Consider the following 20818-nt stretch of genomic DNA (forward strand, 5'->3'; position numbering starts at 1 on the left):
GAACATTCTCGCGCGCCCCGCTGTTTAGACACGTTCATTTGCATGGCAGCCGAGTACAGCAGCATTCACCTTTACAGCTGGGAACATGCCGAATTAAAGTAACAATGCCAAGTAACGTGTTGATTCTTGCTCAATCAGTGGTCACCGGGCTGACAATCAACTGCTTACATGAGGATACAGTTTCATCGCAGGAAACTCCAACTCGGATTCAAAACCCACGACCTCATTAGTGGGGTGATATAGCTTAAGTTTTTGTGGTCCAGATATTGTGAACAGCCCCAACCCCGAACCTAATCGGACCACCTCACTTGCGTGTTTTATTTTTTCTAATCCTCGCCAATACAGCCCGACACGTGGATTCGAACCCTGGGCTCTCAATAAGCGGGCTGGCAGCTCAGTGCAGTGACCCCGGCCATGATGAACCCCACCGAGGCACACACATCGTGCCATGCCACTCACGCTAGTTGTTGTTGTTTCTAACACTCGCGCTACAGAAACTCACGACATCGCAAGCCGGGTTGGGTCAGCGTTGGATACCGTTTTTAATTCACAAAACCTGAAACTCCCATCCCAAAAAACATGGGGTGGATAAACAAAACAAAGGAGAAGAACAAAAACACGAAAACAGTGTGTTCAGTAAAAAGCACAGAGCAACGTACGAACCACAGGTTTAACAAAGTCCTTTATAAAAGCACCAAGTCATACAAAAACTGGCGGATTGAACCCTCGAACCGAAGCCAGACCCCCCCTTTTACGCAGTCACCAACCAACATGGCAGACCTCAACATCGCGCACAAACGCGACCGCTGCCCTGCGCGCCGACAAGACGCACGCAACAGACACGACAGGCAGACGGACCGGGCCGTACTCATCAACAACCACAACCAACCAACCACCACCACATCCCGAAGAGGGAACTTTGCATCACCCATCCTGGGCGTTCAGCTGCGAGTTGACATGGGCAGTCCGGGTGGAGGAAACCCGCGAGGTCGTTTTGTGCGCCGACGAGTGAATGTGTCAAAATCACGTGGGCGCGATTCACAGGCTGGCAAAGGGACATTTAAACTTTTTTAACTTTTGTGTTTAGGAAACCTAATTGTGGAAGTGTGACGAGTACCCGCTTGTCGGTTGGTGCTCCGTCTCCTTGTCCGCACATGGATAGCTGGCACGGAGGGGGGGGGGGGGTACCCATCGAATGGTTGAGATGAAATGTGATATAAGGTGCTTTGGATTGCAGAGGCATTTAAGCAACCTCCATATAAACGTAGCGATTGTGAGATCATGATTATTATTGTTGTTATTATAAGAAATGGCACGCGAATCGAGGATTAAGTCTCGGGAGAAGTTTCGGAGTTCAGTCACGTCGATCTGTCGGCAACAACATCGTCCGGCTACGGGGATTCTGAGAACTTCACGTACATTTGTTAAAAATCTGTAATCACCAACGATGGTTCAACTTTATTATTTCCTAAATATAATTGCATAACTGTATTAGTACCATTATTCTTGCAAAACAAAGTTCACTTGGTGTTTTTATCCCTCTCTTCACCAACCCAAGCAGCAATCGGGGCCCGTTGCCAGAACGCTTTTCAACGATTGCCGCCGAGACAAACGAAGCTCTCCGGTCAGAATAACAAAACAAACATCTCCCTGTGCCAACCCAGTTCGCGCGCCGTTACGATATTCTTACAAAATCGACGACCGCCAAAAAAAGTGCCCCGTGTGTGTGTGTGTGTGGGAAGTAGGTGCTTCTCTTAAGGCAAATGGGGAAAAAGCAGCATTCATGATCCAGGGTGGAGGAGGACAGGCAAGACGGGACAGGCGGCGGTGAACAACAACAGCAGACAGCGGTGAACAACAACAGCAGACAGCAAAGACAAAAGACAGCAGGGAATGGGGCCCGCGATGAGACAACACAGGGTGACGCTTCCGCTGCTGTTGGGAGCACGTTCTGGGTAGGAGAAAGTATTCCACGGACAAATGTAGAAGGGTCACGAAAGGAGGTTGTTCTGTACCACCTGGGGTGGCAAATGCTGCCAGTACAATACTGTCCACCATGGATGGGCGGTGTCCACAATCAGCAAAAAAACCTTCCATTTCATAGACACACTTCCCATTTGTTCTCACATGTCAGACGGTTCATAATCGCGTTCGCTTCCGTTCCAAAACGATATGCTCAAAACCGGCCACTTTCTGAAAGCCACGAGGAAACCCCCACACAATCGCAACGGGAGAAAGCGGTTGCCGCCTGGACGCGAATCGAACATCGCAACGCACACCCCCCGCTGCTCACGTGCATGCCCCTGCATGGAACTGTAGACGCAATGTAGTGGTCACATGACATGCATGCAAGAGGCAAGATGGGAGTTGTTGCTTCTCGCCCGTTTGTGAGCACACCCGTTGCGCGCCGTGACGTCTGTGCAGTATTGTCTCTGCTGAGCACGCCGTGGTATCCTTTTGTGACATTTTCTCATAAGACGCAATCACCACCAGACCTTGCTATCCATATGTATTTCTGAACCAGCGATAACACGCGTCAACAACAATCATTGGTGGCATTCGCCGCCCCCCCCACCCCGACTCCCCCCGGTGGTACCGATAAGCAATTTTCAGGCCACTGGCTCCGGGGGGGAGGGGACCTCATAATTAGGCACACAGCACCCACACCGAGTGAGCCCAGCCGATCCTTCAGCAAACGTTTGCAGGCACTTGACGCACTAGAATTTCTCTCGCTCGTGGATAGATTCCCGTTTCGTTAAAAAAAAAGACAAATCTCATCTCGTTGCTCTCACGGTTTAAGCGTTCCAACTCGGTGTGCGCGGGTGTCTCGAACAAGTAAACGACAAGGACGACGCACGCGTACCCGGCGGGCGGCGGTGGGGGGTTGGGGATCAAGGGTAGCTACGCGACCACGTGGCAGACTTTGTGGCGAGCTTTCTGTACAAACACGGGCCGCCTAGAAATAGTCGGATTGTCATAAGCTGTTTCCACTGCAGGCGCGTGTGCGTGTATGCGCAGGTGAGCGGTGCCCGCCCGGACGCAAGAGCGCAATGGAAACGGGCGCTAAGCTCGCGAAACTTGCCGTTGCGTGAGTACGGTACGAGACGGAATTTAGCGACATTCTGGGGGCAACGCGAGTTCCGTGGCGGGCTACCTACCTACCCAATGCGTAATCCGATAAAGTTTCAATGCGCATTTACTCTTAAAGTTAATCGATTTCTACAATTACGCGAACCGTTTGTCAGTCGAATTGTTCACGTTTTAATGCCAACTCAATATCTGCATTGTGGCAAGGGGCATTGTGGGTAGCAGATATGAACAGATATGAACAGAACTCGGCCAGCGGCTTTCCAGACCAACATTATCCAGCAGCGTTTGTTTAATCGAGCACTCTCAGTACTGGTTTAAGACCTTTGGGGTCTCATTAGCAGCGAGGTTTCCTAAACAAAATGTGAATGCGAATAACCACGACTATGTGACCAGTTGCAAAAAAAAAAGATATCGTAAGTGAAAAGAAAATGTCGAATTACAGTAAAGCTTTTTTGATGCAAAGGTCACATAATCCCTTAAATAATATTTTCTTGCATGAAAACTTTTCCGGGCGTATTTTAGTGGAAGCCGGTGTTAGAAAGGAACCATTTTGATTGCAACGCATGTATTTTAACAATTAGTTTTCAAGAGAAAAAATATTGATTTCGAATTAAAAATGATTTTTTCGTCGAATAACGGCACGAGAATTCCACCTAACTTTTGGCAAGAGCCACCAGGGGAAGGAAAGAGAGATCCACACTTTTTGTGAAGGGCACTTGGGTAACAAAGGTAGCGACGGTTAGAATTCCCATTTCAAAGAATAAGTAAATGTTCATTATGAAAATGTGAAAGGTCACAGCCTTGGCATTTAATACACCGCTTCCGACCGCTGGACTGACCGCAAAGTCTGCCAACAAACTCAACGGACTTTGGTATTTTACAGCATAATACAGACTTTCCTTGGCTACGTTTTGTAATGTTGGGCACGATGATTGTGGCAAGTGATTCTAAGTATCTGAAAGACAACGATCACGCGGAAACAACAAGAGGAAGAATACAATGGGCATCGACATTTTCAGCCAGTGGTGTTAAGTTAAAAGTCTACTTACTGATTTAGAACATATCCTAGAAATGCCAGATGTAGGAGCTTCCAACATGCAGGAACGCGGAATTAAGTTAATAACCACAATGACGTCTGCCGTTCCAGCGATGGCATTGCCATAGGGCCTGCCGCACTGCAACCAAATCTTTAACAGAGTAGGGGTGGGGAGGGAAACCGTTTCCTTATCGAGGGTGCCGAACAGGACTTCAAAATTCCCTTTGGCAGGCAAACACACGCAAACCACGTGCGTTAACGTACGCTCGCGTTTTACCCCAGTGGCAACGTGAAAAAATTGCGAGGCCCCACCTTCACCGAAATGCACCAATACGAGGCCCGCAACCCGCTCTGCGATCACCAACAGTGTCGGTGTCGCGTCAGTTCCGAAATTAACTGACGACCAAGATGCAAATTCTGATAAATATCTTGAGTCGGATAAAAATGAAGTCACGGGTTCCCCAACCCTGCTATGGACGGGAGCGGCCGTCATAGTGGGTATTGAATATGCCCATCGCACAGTGTGTCCTGTAATATTTCACGAGGGTTTATCACAAACCAGAGACAACCGACAACGCACGGTCACCAACAGGGCTCAAATGCACCGCCCACTGTCGGTTGAGAAGGAGTGTGCTTAAGAATCAACTCTGCATGGTCAAAGGATGTAGTTGCCATGGGATTGGGGAGAAAGAACATTGCGATCAATTATTGTAGAAGGGATAAATTGAACGAGAAAAGAAAAGTAGACTAACATTTCAAGCAATGGCCCTTTTTAAAGAGTAGCCATTCCCAAAACATCACCTCATCTTAGCTTGCCTAGTCAAGTCGGCACGGCCAAAGCTGATCATGGCGTTCACACCTCCAACAACGCCTTTCTACATTTTATTTTTGTTCTGCCTTTTCACCTTTGCTACGAGCGCAGCACTAACGCTGAAAGTGTCGAGTTGCATTCCCCACCTGTCTGCACACCCCGCTGCCAACGCAGCCATTCGTTAAGCGAGCAGGAGGGGTGTCAAGCCGTTAACGTCGATGCCACACGATGCAGGACGCTGATAAAAGAAGGGCTTCCCCCAATCCCCAAAATGCCTTTTCGTCGTCACACAACCGCACGGCAAAGCAAACGTGCGCCCGTGCAGCGGCGTGACTGCTGACCTCCGTCACGGTGGGGGTGGGATTGGGAGGGGTGGTTGCACCGCCGCTCCGATTTAAGACAAAGTTTTTTCCATGCAACCCACACCGCAAACCCGCGTCGGTCGACAGGGTCTGACGTCGGAAAAAGGAAAACCCCCCGTCCCACGAAAAGTGCGGCCCCCCAACGATGAGATGAACAAAAAAAAAAACGGTCAAACCGGTCGCGGTGACAAATAACCCGTGCGGCCGGTCACGCGCCGCAAGCGCTCGCGCCTGGAAAGAACACGCCGTCGCGAGTCAATATTTATGCTGCGCACGATTGGGAGGAAAGGAACACAAAAAAAACACAAAATCTGACGGTGAGACGGGATTAATGCTGTGGTTATCGTTGGGGAGCGTTTCGAGTTGCCACGCGCTGGGCCAGTGCGACCCAGGGGGGTCGAGGGGCCCCTTCACTCTCAACAAGAACAACACTGAGCGCGTACATTTCCAAGTAAGTCTTGTTAAAATATCACGGTATATATCTGAAATACTTTTTATTTTAATTGTCGGTTGGAATCAAACACGAGCGGTGAAGAGAACAGTACCGTTAATATCACGTTCACCCAATTCATTACATCACACATCTTTATTTACAGTATATCAACGTCGGTTTGCGATGAACATTAAGGAAATAAAACAAAACCAAACTGTGCAGTCTGTGGAGCACGTTTGCTACCGAGAAAATAGATATGCCAACCAAATGACACCTAAATACGTACGATCATAGCATTAATCAAGCACAATTATTCGCCAGTGTTCATTAAAAAGAAAGCTTCCAAACAAACTGGCCTAAATAATATACATTACTCGAATCAACTGTGCGTGGTGCTACACACCAGATAGTGTTGAAATATATAAAGAAACCCCAACAGACTAAGGCAGCCCCAACGTGAACAAAGAAAAAAATAACCAGACAACGAAAAATTATATTCTGTATGCTACACAGCCATAAATTAATTATCCCCCTTACAAAATATTTATTTTTTATAATTTTTTTTACCTCCAAAGTTCATTCTTACAGCGTATAAAATCAACATTCACTTGGATTTGTAGCAAGCTATACAATTACAAGTGAGAGAGAGAGAGAGCAAGGCTCAGAGCAGTAAACAATTCAGGCCTATTTCCATTACAAAATGTACCCAAAATATTCAATTTTTTCTCTGCTCCTAATCTATGTATTTAGCAAAACCGAGCCTCTGCACTCCGTCCCGTGTTTTCGCTCCACCTCCACCGTGATGATCTGTGGTCACGCGTCAGCAGCTCAAGCCCAACATCGATGTGCCCTTTCGTTGCGTGAAACAAACGAATACTAAAAACCCAAAACGTAAAATAACAAACCCCTCCCCCCCCCCCCCCCCCGTTTGAGAGCTGCCCACAGTGTGGCCACGAAGCCCGCCCGCTGGGACGCCCGCCACACCGTACGTGAAGAGAAACCAAGCCCGGCCGAGAGCAACGCATTTTGGCAGAAGGGCGACGCTGTACAACGGCAAATAGGGAGATGGTCAAACGCTTAGCTCGGTGGGTCTGTTGAAGGGGGGGGGTGGGGAGCAACCGGGGCGGTGAGACGGGAGTGGGGGAACGCATTTTTTTGACCAACAGCCACAAGAGTCACCGTTTCATGCAAAGCTGCCCGCGCGCAAGCAACGGGGGGGACAGGGCTGCCGCCGTCGGATTCGCCGCACACGTGAAGACGACGTCACTTCGGGAGGGTGAGCAAATGACAAAGCAGAAATGTATATCATCATCACCACCACCATCACTATCATCACCGCCACGAGATGTGGGGCGCACACACGCGCAGCTCCTGTACACACATACCCGCTCTCCAGCACTTCAAGCATCACCACGAAATTAAAGCTCACTTCCACGGACGTGAAATAAGCCCCGGAATCCAGGTAGCAGAGGCGGCGGTGGCGTCCAGCGGGCTGAAGACGCGGTTACACAGTACCCTGAAGGACTAAAACAAAATCATATCTGGAGTGCACCAAACGCCAACATCCGAGTCCAAGGCTCGAGTGACATTACCAACCACGGAGAGAAAATTTCACGAGAGAAGGGACGGCGAGGGCTGTTGACGGCGGAGGGTTGGGCAGAGCATTTGGGGGGGGGGGAAGATAAGAAGGTTGTGGTGGGGAGACGGGGAAGACAACGAGAGGTGGGGGGGCGGTAGGGTGGGGGGGGTGGAGGAGGCGGGGTGGCACTCGCATCATCTCCCGGGGCCGTCGGCTAGAGCTTGAGCTCATTGGAGATCTTGGAAGCGATGTTCTTGAAAGCGATGGAGCTGCCCGAGATGCGCTTGAAGCGCACGCCGTTGAGCGAGAGGCGCGGGAGCTTGCACACCTCCATCTCCCAGCAGACGAGGTCACTGCCGACGCCACCGCCGCCACCGCCGCCACTTCCATGATCGTCGCCGTGCATGCAGTAGAGCAGGAAGGGCTCGCGCACCTCGCAGTCGCACCGGTTGGCGTCCAGCACCTTGCGGATCTCGCGCATCATCTCGCGCGCGTCCATCGAGCTCGTCGTCTTCATGCTCCACGTGAAGCGCAGCGCGCGGGGCTTGGGATCGCGCGGGATCTCCTCCCGCGGCTCAGCAAACGGCGTCCGGCTACCGCCACCGCTGGCGGTGCGGGAGAAGGCGGGAGGAGGAGCGGGCAAAGTGGGAGGAGGGGCAGTAGGAGAGTGGGCCAGAGGCAGGGGGGTAACATGGGTCAATTAGTCTGGAAGTCGGTGAGTTTTTCCAATTTTTTTTGTCTTTTTCCACAATTTTATTCGAGTTAGTGCCAAGTCATGGGACCAATAATCCAGTTGGAACTCCACCGAGCAGTGCAACAACTTTGCCACGGAGAAATGTCCACAGAAGCTGTTAGTTAACGAGATACCTCTGAGAAACTCTTCAAGTGATGTCTGGCTAACAGAGTAGGGGTCAGCACTTTACCACCCTCCCCTACTGCAAGCAGATCAATGTTCGTTGGATGACAGTCAAACTGATCATTTTTATTCTAAGAGCTGGAATTTAGCCCAATTAAGTACGAAACCGCATTCAACGTGACTTTTTTTTTCCTGCGTAGTCATTGAAGGGTGGGCTGCGACCCATCAACTATCGCGACACTTGCGAGCTCAGCTTTTAATCAGAGGCGGCAGTGACGTGGATTCACAACTCCAGGATCTCAACGGCGTCGCCTCACTGCTCTGACCTGAGCCACCCCGGCCACCGCTATTTGCGCAGCAGGGAGCAGGACAGTGCAGGACAAGAACGTCAGCTGGGGGATTTCAATGTCAACTCACCTGGGTCCCTCGAGCCTGCCGTTCTTCTCCACCTCGTTGACAGCCCTCCAGGGACACAAGAGACACGGAGCAGCAGATTAGACACGGCGTGGCGGACGAAGGTGCCATTCACAGGTCACACGGAGAGCCAGACACCAAGACAACGTGGCAGCAGAGTCGACAAGACAGTGCAGCTACGGGCCCTTTCCCGGGGTTGAAACGAGGCCACCGAGGATACCACACCGTTAACCGCAACGTTAACCGCACCGTTAACTGCACCGTTATCCACACCGTTAACCACACCGTTAACCACACCGTAGCGTTAGCGATGCTCGGCCTCGTGCTGCGCCAAACAAAACCGGGCCCCATTTTCGCGCACAGACGGAAAATGGACGAGGGCTCTCGTAGGAGAAGACACGACGACGGGAAGGACCATCGCATTGGCGTGGGGAGAGGGGGGGGGAGGAGATAACACAGGCGTCGTTGTGACACGGGGAGGAGCAGAATGCCCAACAAAGCAAGGCTCGGCCACCGTGCGCTTTGTCCCCATGCAGGAAAAGCACGGCACACCACGGGGGGGGTACATATCGCGGGGGCAACACCGCATGGGCACACCGTGGGGGCACACCGTGCAACCAATCACAACAACGAGCCACGCGCAGCGCAAGGAGAGGTTGGGGTTAGTGTGGCGAGCTGGAAACGGATGCGTTGGGGGTTATGGAGAGACCGACATGAAAAATGAATAATGGTGCACTCGGCCTACCTTCTGGTAAATCGGATAGACAGATTTCTACAGCCAAATAAATAAATAAATAAAAAGAAAGCAAAACAAAAAGGAAGAAAATTGTGAGATGGCATGTAAACGATAAACGTTTGACTTTAATTACTTTTAAGCTTGGGTAAATGAGCATGTGGTTCAGGTATACACAGCATAACAAATGTTGATGTCACTTGATTGAGTCAACGGGGCCAAGCGGTCCTTCTTCGAGTGTTGTCAAGTAGCGTGGTGGGCGAGGCGGCGGGCGAAATGGGTGATTAAGGAGATGCAAGTGCACTTATAGCACGGATGAATGAATGATTGATTGAAAATGCCTGTGTTATGCCTTCCAACCGCGTGGCCTCCTAAACGCCACACATTTAAATCGAGCGGCAGAAAAAACTGGGGCACGGCTAGCAGCGGTCACACACTATTTTCAACCCTTGACCAAAGTCAACAAGAAAAAAATGATTTCCTGCTCAAATGAGTGTCGGCGGCGGTGCTCACCACTTAATATTTACAGCCCTAAGCCAGAGGGAGGTTGAACTTCCGCACTCCTACAATAAAATTCCACATTGCAACAGTCTGTTGACAATTGACCCCACCCCCTTCAACCGAAAGCGGTTACTCAGGTAAAACGAAGATTTTCGTCACAGCCAATGCAATGATCCACGTTTGTTTCTGGGCCAGGTCACGTGATGGTATTTTTATTCCAGTTTATTAACATCGGAGGGACGGGAGATCAGGGGCGAGTGAACCTGCTGCCGCAAAGTCATCTCCCTTGCCTGGTACGCAGGAAGCCCTGGGTTCGACACTGATGATGCCTTCGGAATACTTGGGAGTTCATGTGATTTCTAACTCTCCCCATGGTGGTGGCGTGGATTTTTCTCCAGGTCCTCCAGTTTTTTCCTCTCCACATTTAGAAAAATGCACAAACATTGTTTGGCTGCTACTATAAATTCCCACGTATGACAACCCACTTTGATGAGCTATCAAGTATTCTCAGATCGCCTCTGAAACGAATCTAATAGCTTGGTGGGCTGTACCTGGTAAATAAACTAGTTGAATTTTAACCTCCTCAACCGGTATATAAAATGGCAAATAAATTTCTAACACTGTCTGTAAACATAAATTGGGTTCGTACGTTACTCTTTGTGAAACATCGCTTCCGCTTAGCATGTAAAGGCCATTCGCAAAGCAAGCGGAATTTTTCCATCCCACTCGGCTCATATACTTTGCTGGTAGTAGCAGTGGAAACAGAAAGCAGTCAAGTCGATGAAGCAACGTGCGCACGTCCGATATAAAAAGTCCTGCGGTGAAAACGCACAAACTTTTAAAAATCCAAAAGCGTAAAGCTGCTCGCAGTCCATCGCACGCTTGTAGCAATCCACACCACCCACCCCCCCTGCCACTACTGTAATTGAACCGTCATCGGAAATACACGGTGTGGTGAGGAGATGGCAGTGCCCAGTGCAACTCCTTGTATACACAGTGGTGGGGCTTGCCTTACACACAAAGTCACTGTCATTCATGGAATTGGCCAAACATCCCAATGTACCGCAGGGCCCTTCTGAGAAATAAATCTTGAGACTCAGTGAGGCATTTCTGGGCGAATCACTGGCATCATTATTATAACTGGAATATTGTGTCGTAACTCGGAGCAACAATTCAAGATTAAATTGATCTCATTTGTGTTTTTTTCATTTTTTATGTCTTGTGTTGTACAGTGTTGCACTCTCCATTAGCCAATATGTAATATTATCACGCCACCTACATTCGTTTGCCTTAACTGTAAGACTAATTCTCACACAAGATTTGATGCATGTACCATGTAAACTAAGCGTAAGGATCTATTTTGATCGATGAATTAATTGTTGCATGCCTAGATGATTGCACGGGCAACCTCGACCCATTAGGTGAAATATGGACATCGAGGTTTGTTAAAATAAACAGGCAAGCAGAGCCCACCCAAACACCTAAAACTCGTTTCACACATCCAAACGAGTCACTGGGCAAAAGCAAAATTTGGGAGCACCTAAGGTGGCAAAAATTAGGTGGTGCCAATTAATATTGCCAATATAAGTGAATATACGTCAATGACCAAATCACCCAAAATATGCCCTCCTGTGTGTATTACTAATTTATTTAAACTGCATGCACTTGCCTAGCCTAACGAGGAGTTGCCCATCATTAACATAATGCTTAAAGAATGTTCCCACCCCTACCCACCTCCAATGTTATCCCGATTGCTTTATTGGCATCGCATCACGAGACAAAGTCTCCATTCGGAACTCTCGCAGAGCAGTAACTCGCCTACGTGCATAGTGCAGAGCTACCTGTGACGTCTCTTGAAGTGACCTCTAGTCTGTACAGTAGAGGGCAGCACACTCATATGATTGCCCGTCCATGACAGCCATATTCATATGTATAGCCAAATTAAGCAACAGAACTCAATTTACCGTGATGGGTTTTCTACCGCGTGCAAAATCATTGGTCGACTCACTACGCTTGGGACCTGGCATAATCACAACATTGTCTGCACGTGTATACGAATCTCTGCGAGAGACTACGATGTCTTTATGAAAGTCTCCGGTTTAAACGCAGGCGGCTGCTGAGACCCACGTTCCATCTCAGCGCTCAGAGCCACAAGAGGTCAACCTCGAGCATTTTGGAGTAAACACCCCGACGCTTGTCACCACTGTCGGGGATTCTGGAAGATCACCAAAACATTCACGGTGCGAAGCAAAGGAAGACCAACGTAGTAACTGAACGAGAGTTTTCATCGTTCGGCGACATCATTAATAAATCGTTTTTGATAGAGCGTCCATCATGCTAGGGTGTTTCACAGCACTTTACACAAGATATTAATACAATAACTGTTTTAAAATGCGGCTTAATAACAACAAGCAGATACATGCGGTCTCTGGTTTATGACGTTCCGATATACGACGATAAACATTTACAACGTTAATATGCCACCATGGGTACATTTACGACGCAGATACTTGATTTACGACGGATCTTCTGACATGACTCCGAACAGGTTTGAACAGTCAGTTTGGTTTCCGATGTGACTTGGGGTGGAACTTTTGTAATTCTCAATTTTTTTTCGGAATTTTGACCTATTACACCCTATTAAATATGGTTGACAAAGGGAAAAACACATCAGCAAGTGATGTTTCTCCTGTTTCTACTGTCTGTGGGAAAATAGGGTCAGGGTTGTAAAAGCAGGAACCAACTGTACTTGGAATACTTACTCCGACGCAAATTTTCATCCATTTCAGAAAAAAATTACTTTTGCATTGTCACAAATACAATTAAAAGCACACAAGCAAACCAACAACGACAGAAAAAAGCTCCCCACAGTATTTTCAGCCTTTTGGGGCATGCTTGTTTCGTTAGCGAGCAAACTAAAACTAACCCATTTATTGTATTTTACCAGGTAAGGCCCACTGCGCAGTATAGCTCTTTTTTAGAAGCTGCCCACAAATAATAGCTCAACGAAGTGGCTTATGATCACGTGGAAATTTATATTAGCCAAATATTCTAAACGCATGTTGATTCTCAAAAACTGGAGGACCCAGAGAAAAATCCACACGACCATTGGGAGAACATGCAGACTCCAAATATACAGGCATCAGGGTCGGGATCGAACCCACAACCTCCTCCATACCAGGCGAGGTAGTTAACATCTTGCCACTGTGGTACCAGCAACTGTGACCGCCAGACAAAGCCAAAAAGCCCTCACGTATAGCCTTAACAGACTGTCAGGGCAAGTGCTGTTAACGAGCACCTATGAAGGACCGGCACGGTACACGAGGGGGTGGGAGGCCAACACCATGCCCGGCTGCCTTTGTCCCCCCAGTGGCGATGTTTATTTAACACACCACACCAGGTACTCATTTGAGTCGACCTAGGGGAGGCCCAGGACCGGAACAGATAATCATCCCTGGCGTTGGCCACAACAACCACCACCATTCGTCACTAAGTGGCGGCGACGTCACCACGGCGCTTGTGCCAGGCTATGTGCACTTTAAGGTGTTGGCTACACACACACAAGCACAGACGCACGCACTCACCTGCGGCTGAGCCGCGCCGTCAAACGGGAGAACATGTTGCCGGAGGCACTGCTTCCCCGAGCGCCGTCACGCGTGGCACGGGAGAGGCCACCGGTGCCGTCGCCGGGCTCTGCGGCGCCGCCAGCGTTGGCATTGCCGGTGGTGGTGCGCCGGTCGCGCACCTGCCCGCCATGGAAGGTGCTGCGCGTGGCCATGCCGCGCGGAAAGTAGTTCCGGTTGTCGCCGGCGCCGCCAGCACTCACGCTGTGCGATGACGGCGAAGCACGTCCGCTCTGTGCCGCCCTGCCGGTGCCGCGGGAAGAATGGGGTTGGTGGGTGGGTTTGGGAGGGGGAGGAAGAAAACGTGAAAATAATAAAAACGATAACGCCAGCGAAGACAACAAAATAACAGCAAGCAGCACCAGCACTCACTCACACACACACACACTGACCCCCACTCACGCACTCACCATACTGAAGGTCACAAGATTCTTCTCTCGCACGTCTCCACTTTAGATTCCACTCCCATCACCTGTTTGCCCAATCTCTCATGAGCTTGCTCAATTCGAGAAAAGTATCGACTCTTTTCTATCACACACATTCAATTGTGCTGTTTATTGCTGGCGGCGTGGCATTTTGTGCCTTTACTCAGCAATGTTGATGAAAGTATAAATATACGGCCTCAAGATTAGATTTTTCGTACGGCACGTGTTTCAGCATTAGCGAGTCTGATGCCAGCATGTTCTGCTTCTATAGCGTCCAGAAGCACACTTTACCACGTACCCGATGCCACATTGAGGTTCGTTTTCATGCAGGAGTGGCCGATGACTCGGGACGTTACGATTGCGCCACTCTCCCCCCCCCCCCCCCCTCCTGAGCGATCTGACGGATTGCCACAATTCAGGTGCTCAAAGATTGATCATAAAAATTTGCGCAAATTGTAATCGGTTCTTGCCCGCACGATTTAACGCGTTAGTCTTGAGCGCGAGGATCAATTTCAATCGATGAATACATCGATGCATCATGGTTAATCTACTGCTGGGAGGCTCCCTACACGAGCCGTTGCCATCTCTCACGCTTGCAAGAATCCATCTGCATTGTAAATATCCGTTCAGCGCTGACGCACGAGCCGATACCGTCGCTCTGTCTCTGCTGTGGAGAACCACTAATGATTTGAAAGGGGTTAATTTTTGGTTAGTAGCGACTATCCAAGAAGCTTTAAAAAGGAGGAAGCAAGGGTTAATCCAAACAGCTCCTATACGTACGCACCTCGGCTATGTACGCCGGGCAGGCATTTTGAGCTCTCGTAACGAGAAACAAAAGATTTTTACGTTATAGTCAAGCAAAGCCACCGTGTAGCACACGGGTAGCATCGCTGCGTTGATGCATTAAAATGTATGAGAGTGACATTACTCTCATACATGTCGTGCTAATGTTGCGTGCCCGCTTGACCGTGACATTCAAGTCCGTTGTTGTCATCGGTATTAATGATGAGGTGTGAAGACTCGTGTTGGGACAGCCGGGCGGCATGCACTGGCCTCGTTGCGTTATCTGCCAGATAATAATTTTCGTTGTTTCGATTGCGTCAATTTAACCGGTTCCGACAATTCCCACAAGGCTGTGCTGCAAGCGAAGGATTCTACAGAGCAGCCAGATGGGAGTCACAGCTATGGCTGGGGGAGGGACTAAGCAAAAAGCGTGAAACAACATTCCCTCCCCTCCAGCTGAGTGACGATATTTAAATAAACGATTTAAGATCGATGATCGAGAACAGGTTCTTTATCCGGTCTCATCTGTACTCTCTTTCTCGGTCCAGGGGATGACCCGTCTCGTGTTCCATTTCGTTCATCCCATTAGCCTGAAAAAGAGCTTCCTAAAAATCCATTGCTTGCAACCAACCACAATGCGTCCCATTTAATTTCGACGTATTTTTTTCGTAATTTTTCCCAGTTTCATCCCAATTTTGGTATCGGCATCATATCATGTGACACAGAGCCTTCGTGTCGGAGAACGGCCCGCGGCGGCGGAGGTCAGAGCTAACTCCTCTGAGATCCCTTCAGGAGAACGCGCGTTCTCTACGTCACACGTGGCGTGTTCGACGATCGCCGGGGGCTTGCGCGGCGCGTAAATGCGCCACCTGCTTCTCAGTATATGAAATCCGGAGGAGAGATCTCGATTTATAGGAGAGATTGGTGAACGCGGTTCACGAGGACTGGAGTTTGCAAGACCTAACAATATATCGTCTGCGCAAAATCTGCGCTGGTCGTAAACAGTCCAATCGCACGTGCACCAATTGACCCGTGTATTAGTGAGCAACCTCAACAATCACGGTCGTTTTCGATTCAATGGATTGCGACTGCTTGGCAATTGCCGCCCGGTTCTCACAAGCGTGCGAGGGGAGCGCGGTGCGCAAGAGGAGCAAGGGCAGTGGGGTGGGGGAAGGGCGGCGCGATGGGATGGCGATGATCGCTTACGTGGAGTACAGCGAGTCGGACACCTCCGAGAGTGTGCCCGGGTGCTCCGACGAGGACAAGGACTTTTGGTGGCGCGTGCGCGCGGACACGACCGTCGGTAAGGGGGCGCCGGCGGCAGGCGAGGAGGAGGAGGAGGTGGTGGTGGAAGAGGCGGCCACGACAGAGGAGGCCCCGCCACCGCGATGCTGCGGAGACTCGGGCGCGCTGTGCCCAAGCAAGCGGCGGGATTTGTTTTTTAGCAGCGAGGATGAACGGTGCGAGTCGCGGTGGGAGCAGGGACATGAAACACACATGGGGGGGGTGGGGGGGGGGTGGGGGGGGGGTCAGGGGGGGTTGGTGAGTCGTGGGTCACGTGAGATGTGGATTAAAAGGCAATGGACGCAAGGGATGGCTGCGGAGAGTCAGCTGCTGCAGGAGGGGTAAGTGGGTTATGCTGAAAGCCTTAAAAATTATAAAATAGGAACACGACATGATGGGCAAGGGGATGCAGAGATTTAACCAACTCGTGAAAACCTGAAAATTTATTTGCGCACTTTAACAGTCATAGGCGAGTCAATGCTGCACATGTTGGCTGAAGTACTCCTAATTTTGGTAAAAACGTGGCACAATCGTGCCTTTGGCAAATGCTCAGTTTCACCTGCTGTGTACAATGCCAATTCTACAGCTTACTTCCAAAGCAGTGAAGAGTGTCTCTGCATACCCCTTCCCATCAGTGGAAAACAGCCTATGGCAATGCAGTAGGCAATTTCCGCACAACTTATATTACTTACAACTCGTCCCTGCAACTCTGCGGGGAAACACACCTGCATAACGTCCTCTTGCATCGTTACCGCAGCCGCGAGTGCACATACGCACACACGTCAAGACGCACTGCGCATATCCGCGCATTTAAACATGTACAAACGAGCACGTGTACATATTTAAAGGCAATTGTTCGAATGCACCGCTGGCGCAAGACTACACAAGCCAGAGGGAGGCGCGACGCGGCACAAGCGACGCCCCCCCCCCCCCCCCCCCCCCGCGGAAACTCACCTGTTCTCCTTCCCGTTCTGTATCGAGGACGCGGTCTGGTCCAAAGGTTCATACGGGTTGCGTTGCGAGCGCCACCCTGAAGCCGCGTTGTTCTGCAACGGTGCGCACGAGGCAATACGGCGTCAGGAGCCGCGTGCTATCTCGCCAAGGCACCCGCCGCGGTGGTCGGTTGCGACACGCGACATGCGCGCGCATGCGTGCACGTGCGTGCGTGTCAGCAGTTCCGACGATACCGCTAGGTGACGTGACGTACCACAGTCGGCAAAGCGCGCACGAGAGACAGAGAGAGAGAGTCCTGCTGTATGCGTCGCTCTCCAGAGCCCAGGGCTTAATGTGAATTACAGCTGACAATTGGCTCAATGACCTCTGGCGGATGCTCTGGTGCACGGTGTAAGCGGTAAAGTGAAACCCAACCCGGCTGACGGTGCTTTATAAGAGTGCCCCGTCCGTATCTCGCCGTCTCGGACCCGATCGCCCTGAATGCGTCCAATCATTTGGGATCTCGGAAGTTAATCTGGGAGGTTGTGGTGCCTGGTTAGCGCTTGGGTTAACCAGATGTCATAGGCTTGGGCTGCGAGGTGGCAGCACACAACAGCGGTAAAACAACAGATTCTTGAATATATCTGTGCGGAGCTCTGAGTTATTATCCCTTAATTTATTTTCTCTCAAACGTACTTCAGGGTCTGTCCGCATGCCATACAATGCCAGTGGAGCCGGACCTTCTTGATAATAATTATTCGTTTCGAGGCGCGGCGACACTTTCCTGGGTAAACCAACGGCAAATCTCTCCAATGCACTTTTGGGATGTTGCGGCACGAGGTCCGACGTTTTTCTGCACCTGCTGGGAGCTTCCTCAAATACTGAAAGCGAAACGTCGGACATCTTGTCTATCCATCAAATATCTATAGCGTCTTCAGAGCATTCAAAACCGCCTCGTCCGCACAGTGCTCGGCACTACAAACAACCCTTCCCAGAGCTTCTCCATCGACTCCACTCGCTTCCAGTGCAACAAGGCGTGCTACACAAAGCCGCTGTCTTCTGTTACCAAGCGCACACACATGCTGGGTCAAACGGCGTATTTAGCATCTGCCGTCTCATTCTACGTCCCATCGCGCAACCTCCGATCTGCCTGAAGAGGCGTCCTCATCATCCTTCTCCTTCTCAAGCCCTGTGTCGTGTCTCGAACCAGACGATGCGAACGTCACTTCTCTATCGTCTAAACTTCACTCTCCCACTCCGCTCTCAAAGCGCCACACATCGGCGGTGTCGTCCTTCTGTCAGAAAACTTCATGGACTTTTTCTCCTTCTTTAATTCGTTCTCCGACGCCACCGAAACGTCCTTTCAAGTTCAATTGCGCGCGCACTATACGTTTTCACAATGCGCTATACGTTGTTTAACGATGAGCAAACGACGCCGAACAATGGGCGGCACAACCCGGTAACCCGTCTTTAGGGCTACGCAGCACGGCGACCGCGGGAAACCCGACGGCGCGTTGCCGGGAGCGCTTACAGACGATGACGGTGTGGAGCCCTTTTTCCGCGGAGGGTTCTCCAAACGGCCTGCGTTGGACGGGTCGAACACCGTCGCCGGGCTGGGCGGTGTCCGCTCCGCCTTCCCCGAGGAGCCGCCGCCGCCTGCCTTGCGACTGTCGTCACCGTCGTTGCCGGCGGTGGACGGGCGCTTTCCATACGCCGGGACGGAGGACGGGCCGCCTGCTGTGGGACACGCAGAGGAGGAAGGCCGTCGTCATCGCCACCACCGCTTAAGGTTGGAAACCAGCGAAGGAGTTTCCCCCCCCCCCGCCCACCCTCCGAGATCTACTTGCGTAGGAGGATAGGCTCAGGGAGGGTTCATGTACAGGTGCAGCCCTGCAATAGCTCGCTCACGCCACCATTAGCGGAACGTTCTCCCCGCGGTCGCTTGCATTTTTATCCGGGTCTTCCGGTTTCTCCCTCAACATTACAAAACATGCATTTAGAGTATCCATGGCCTGCTCTTCCAGAATGGCCTGCCCTCCTAGAAGGGATGACAATACCCACACTTTACCCCACCACACGCAAGCTTCCGTTTTACTAATTGTGATGTACCATTTATACACTTGCCACTTATGTTAGCGGTGAATGAAAATGTAACCAAAGTCACTGTGTTTGTAGCGCAGTGTGCAAACCACTGCACAGCCATTCCCTCGGACAAAAACAAAAAGAACTGGAGATCCCCTTATAGCCTTAACAGACTGTTGGGGCAAGTGTTGTGGTTTGGCATGGCTAGCACCACTCCTGGCCACCTTTGTTTCCCTAGTGGTGATGTATACACATCACACCAGATACTCACTTAACACTAAATCGACCTAGGGGGGGGGGGGTCCAGGAACAGTTCAAATAACTGTCGCTGATGACGGCCATGAGCGAGAATCAATCGCAGTGCGCTAACCACTGTGCCACCATTTCTCCACGCTCGCGCACGCACACACAGACAACTCCAGTGCCTTGTGATCGTAAACGATCCCATGACACGCCTTGTAAGAGCACCCTACTGTGAGCTGGCGCCTCGCTCAAACTACCACGCTCCTCCTCAAACCACCGCCGTCATAAACCAGACAAGGCGTCCCTTGAGAAGGGGCGGGGGCGGGGGTAGTAATTCAACAGAGCCTCCTTGAACAAAGTCCATTATTAAGAGGAACCCACTCAGCGCAAAGGACATGAAATTTTCGCGACAATTCCCGCTCCTCTATCTCGATAATAAAATCAAGAGTTTCACTGAGCCTCTCCCTTGCACGAGGAAGACGATGCACGTTGTAAAAGGAAAATAGTGCAGCAACAGCACAAAATGCTTTGAAAGAGAGAATAAGGGCGACATTACAAAACGAATAAGGATAAAGTTGTAAGATAAAGATGTGATGTACAATCCGTGATTGGCTGTGGGAGGGAGTTACATAGCTTAGATCAATGAAACAACAATCATCATCAGCCAGTGTTGTATCCACTGCTGGATGTAGTCCTCCCCATGCCATCATCATAACGAGCTTTGATAAAATCCACTATATGATGAAGGCCTCTCCAAACTGTCACCGTGCCTTAAAATCCTGTGATGCCACAATCCACCTCATGCCTACCCATTAAATGAACTTCACCACTCCACCTAATTACACTGTGTAACAATTTTTTTTGTTTCTGGGTAGTAAGTGTTATTTCCTAATTGCTTATGCCTCAAAAGTGCAGAAAATGGATATTATTCCCCACAAACTTTGCTTTTGTGACCAGGACAGTGATATTTTGAAATTCACCTATTTTTCAATGAGAAAACGGGCGAATTTGTGTCTTTTCGTTCACATCAAGTCAGAAAAAAACAACATATGAATACAAATTTACATGTATTCATACTAAAGTAATACAAAAATTACTACAAAAGATTTAGACACAGGCGGAACTGGCCACAGCGGACCGAGTTCTCTGTGGGGAGGAACAATACTGCACATCAAATTAGGCCTTATGAAACAATTTGTCAGAGCTGTAGATAAGGAGTCGGCAGCCTTCAAGTACCTTCAAGACTTCTTCCCTAAGCTGTCTGAGGCAAAGGTCAAAGCCGGTGTCTTCGTCGGACCACAGATAAAGAAGATCCTGGAGTGCAATGAATTCTCCAAGAAGCTCACTAGTAAGGAGAAAGCGGCTTGGAACAGCTTTGCCGCAGTGGTTCGTGGCTTCCTGGGCAATCACAAGGCCGAAAACTATGTGGAGCTGGTTGAGACTCTGGTGAAGAACTTCGGCACAATGGGCTGTAGGATGTCCCTCAAAGTCCATATCCTTGATGCTCATCTTGATAAATTCAAGGAGAACATGGGAGCGTACTCGGAGGAGCAAGGCGAGCGCTTCCACCAGGATATACTGGACTTTGAACGCCGCTACCAAGGATAGTATGACGAGAACATGGGAGACA

General features: G+C 50.1%; 1 protein-coding gene across 5 annotated transcripts in view; it reads right to left on the reverse strand.

Moving 5' to 3' along the window:
* Positions 1 to 518: 518 nt before the first annotated feature.
* The window catches only part of LOC144729764 (MAP/microtubule affinity-regulating kinase 3-like), a 53684-nt gene continuing 33384 nt past the window's right edge, over positions 519 to 20818 (reverse strand). For 2 of the 5 annotated variants that reach the window (XM_078610232.1, XM_078610236.1), the window contains exons 13-19: positions 18395 to 18600; positions 16885 to 16976; positions 15853 to 16056; positions 13400 to 13681; positions 9327 to 9353; positions 8585 to 8629; positions 519 to 7916 (exon numbers count right to left, since the gene is read on the reverse strand). In XM_078610232.1, the coding sequence (XP_078466358.1) occupies positions 7526 to 7916; positions 8585 to 8629; positions 9327 to 9353; positions 13400 to 13681; positions 15853 to 16056; positions 16885 to 16976; positions 18395 to 18600 (1247 nt within the window). In that variant the 3' untranslated portion in view covers positions 519 to 7525. The remainder of the gene's footprint in view (positions 7917 to 8584; positions 8630 to 9326; positions 9354 to 13399; positions 13682 to 15852; positions 16057 to 16884; positions 16977 to 18394; positions 18601 to 20818) is intronic. The other 3 variants (XM_078610233.1, XM_078610237.1, XM_078610234.1) reach the window with 3 other exon arrangements.

This window comes from Lampetra planeri, chromosome 33, assembly GCF_965212315.1.
Source record: "Lampetra planeri chromosome 33, kcLamPlan1.2.h2, whole genome shotgun sequence".
Taxonomy (NCBI): domain Eukaryota; kingdom Metazoa; phylum Chordata; class Hyperoartia; order Petromyzontiformes; family Petromyzontidae; genus Lampetra; species Lampetra planeri.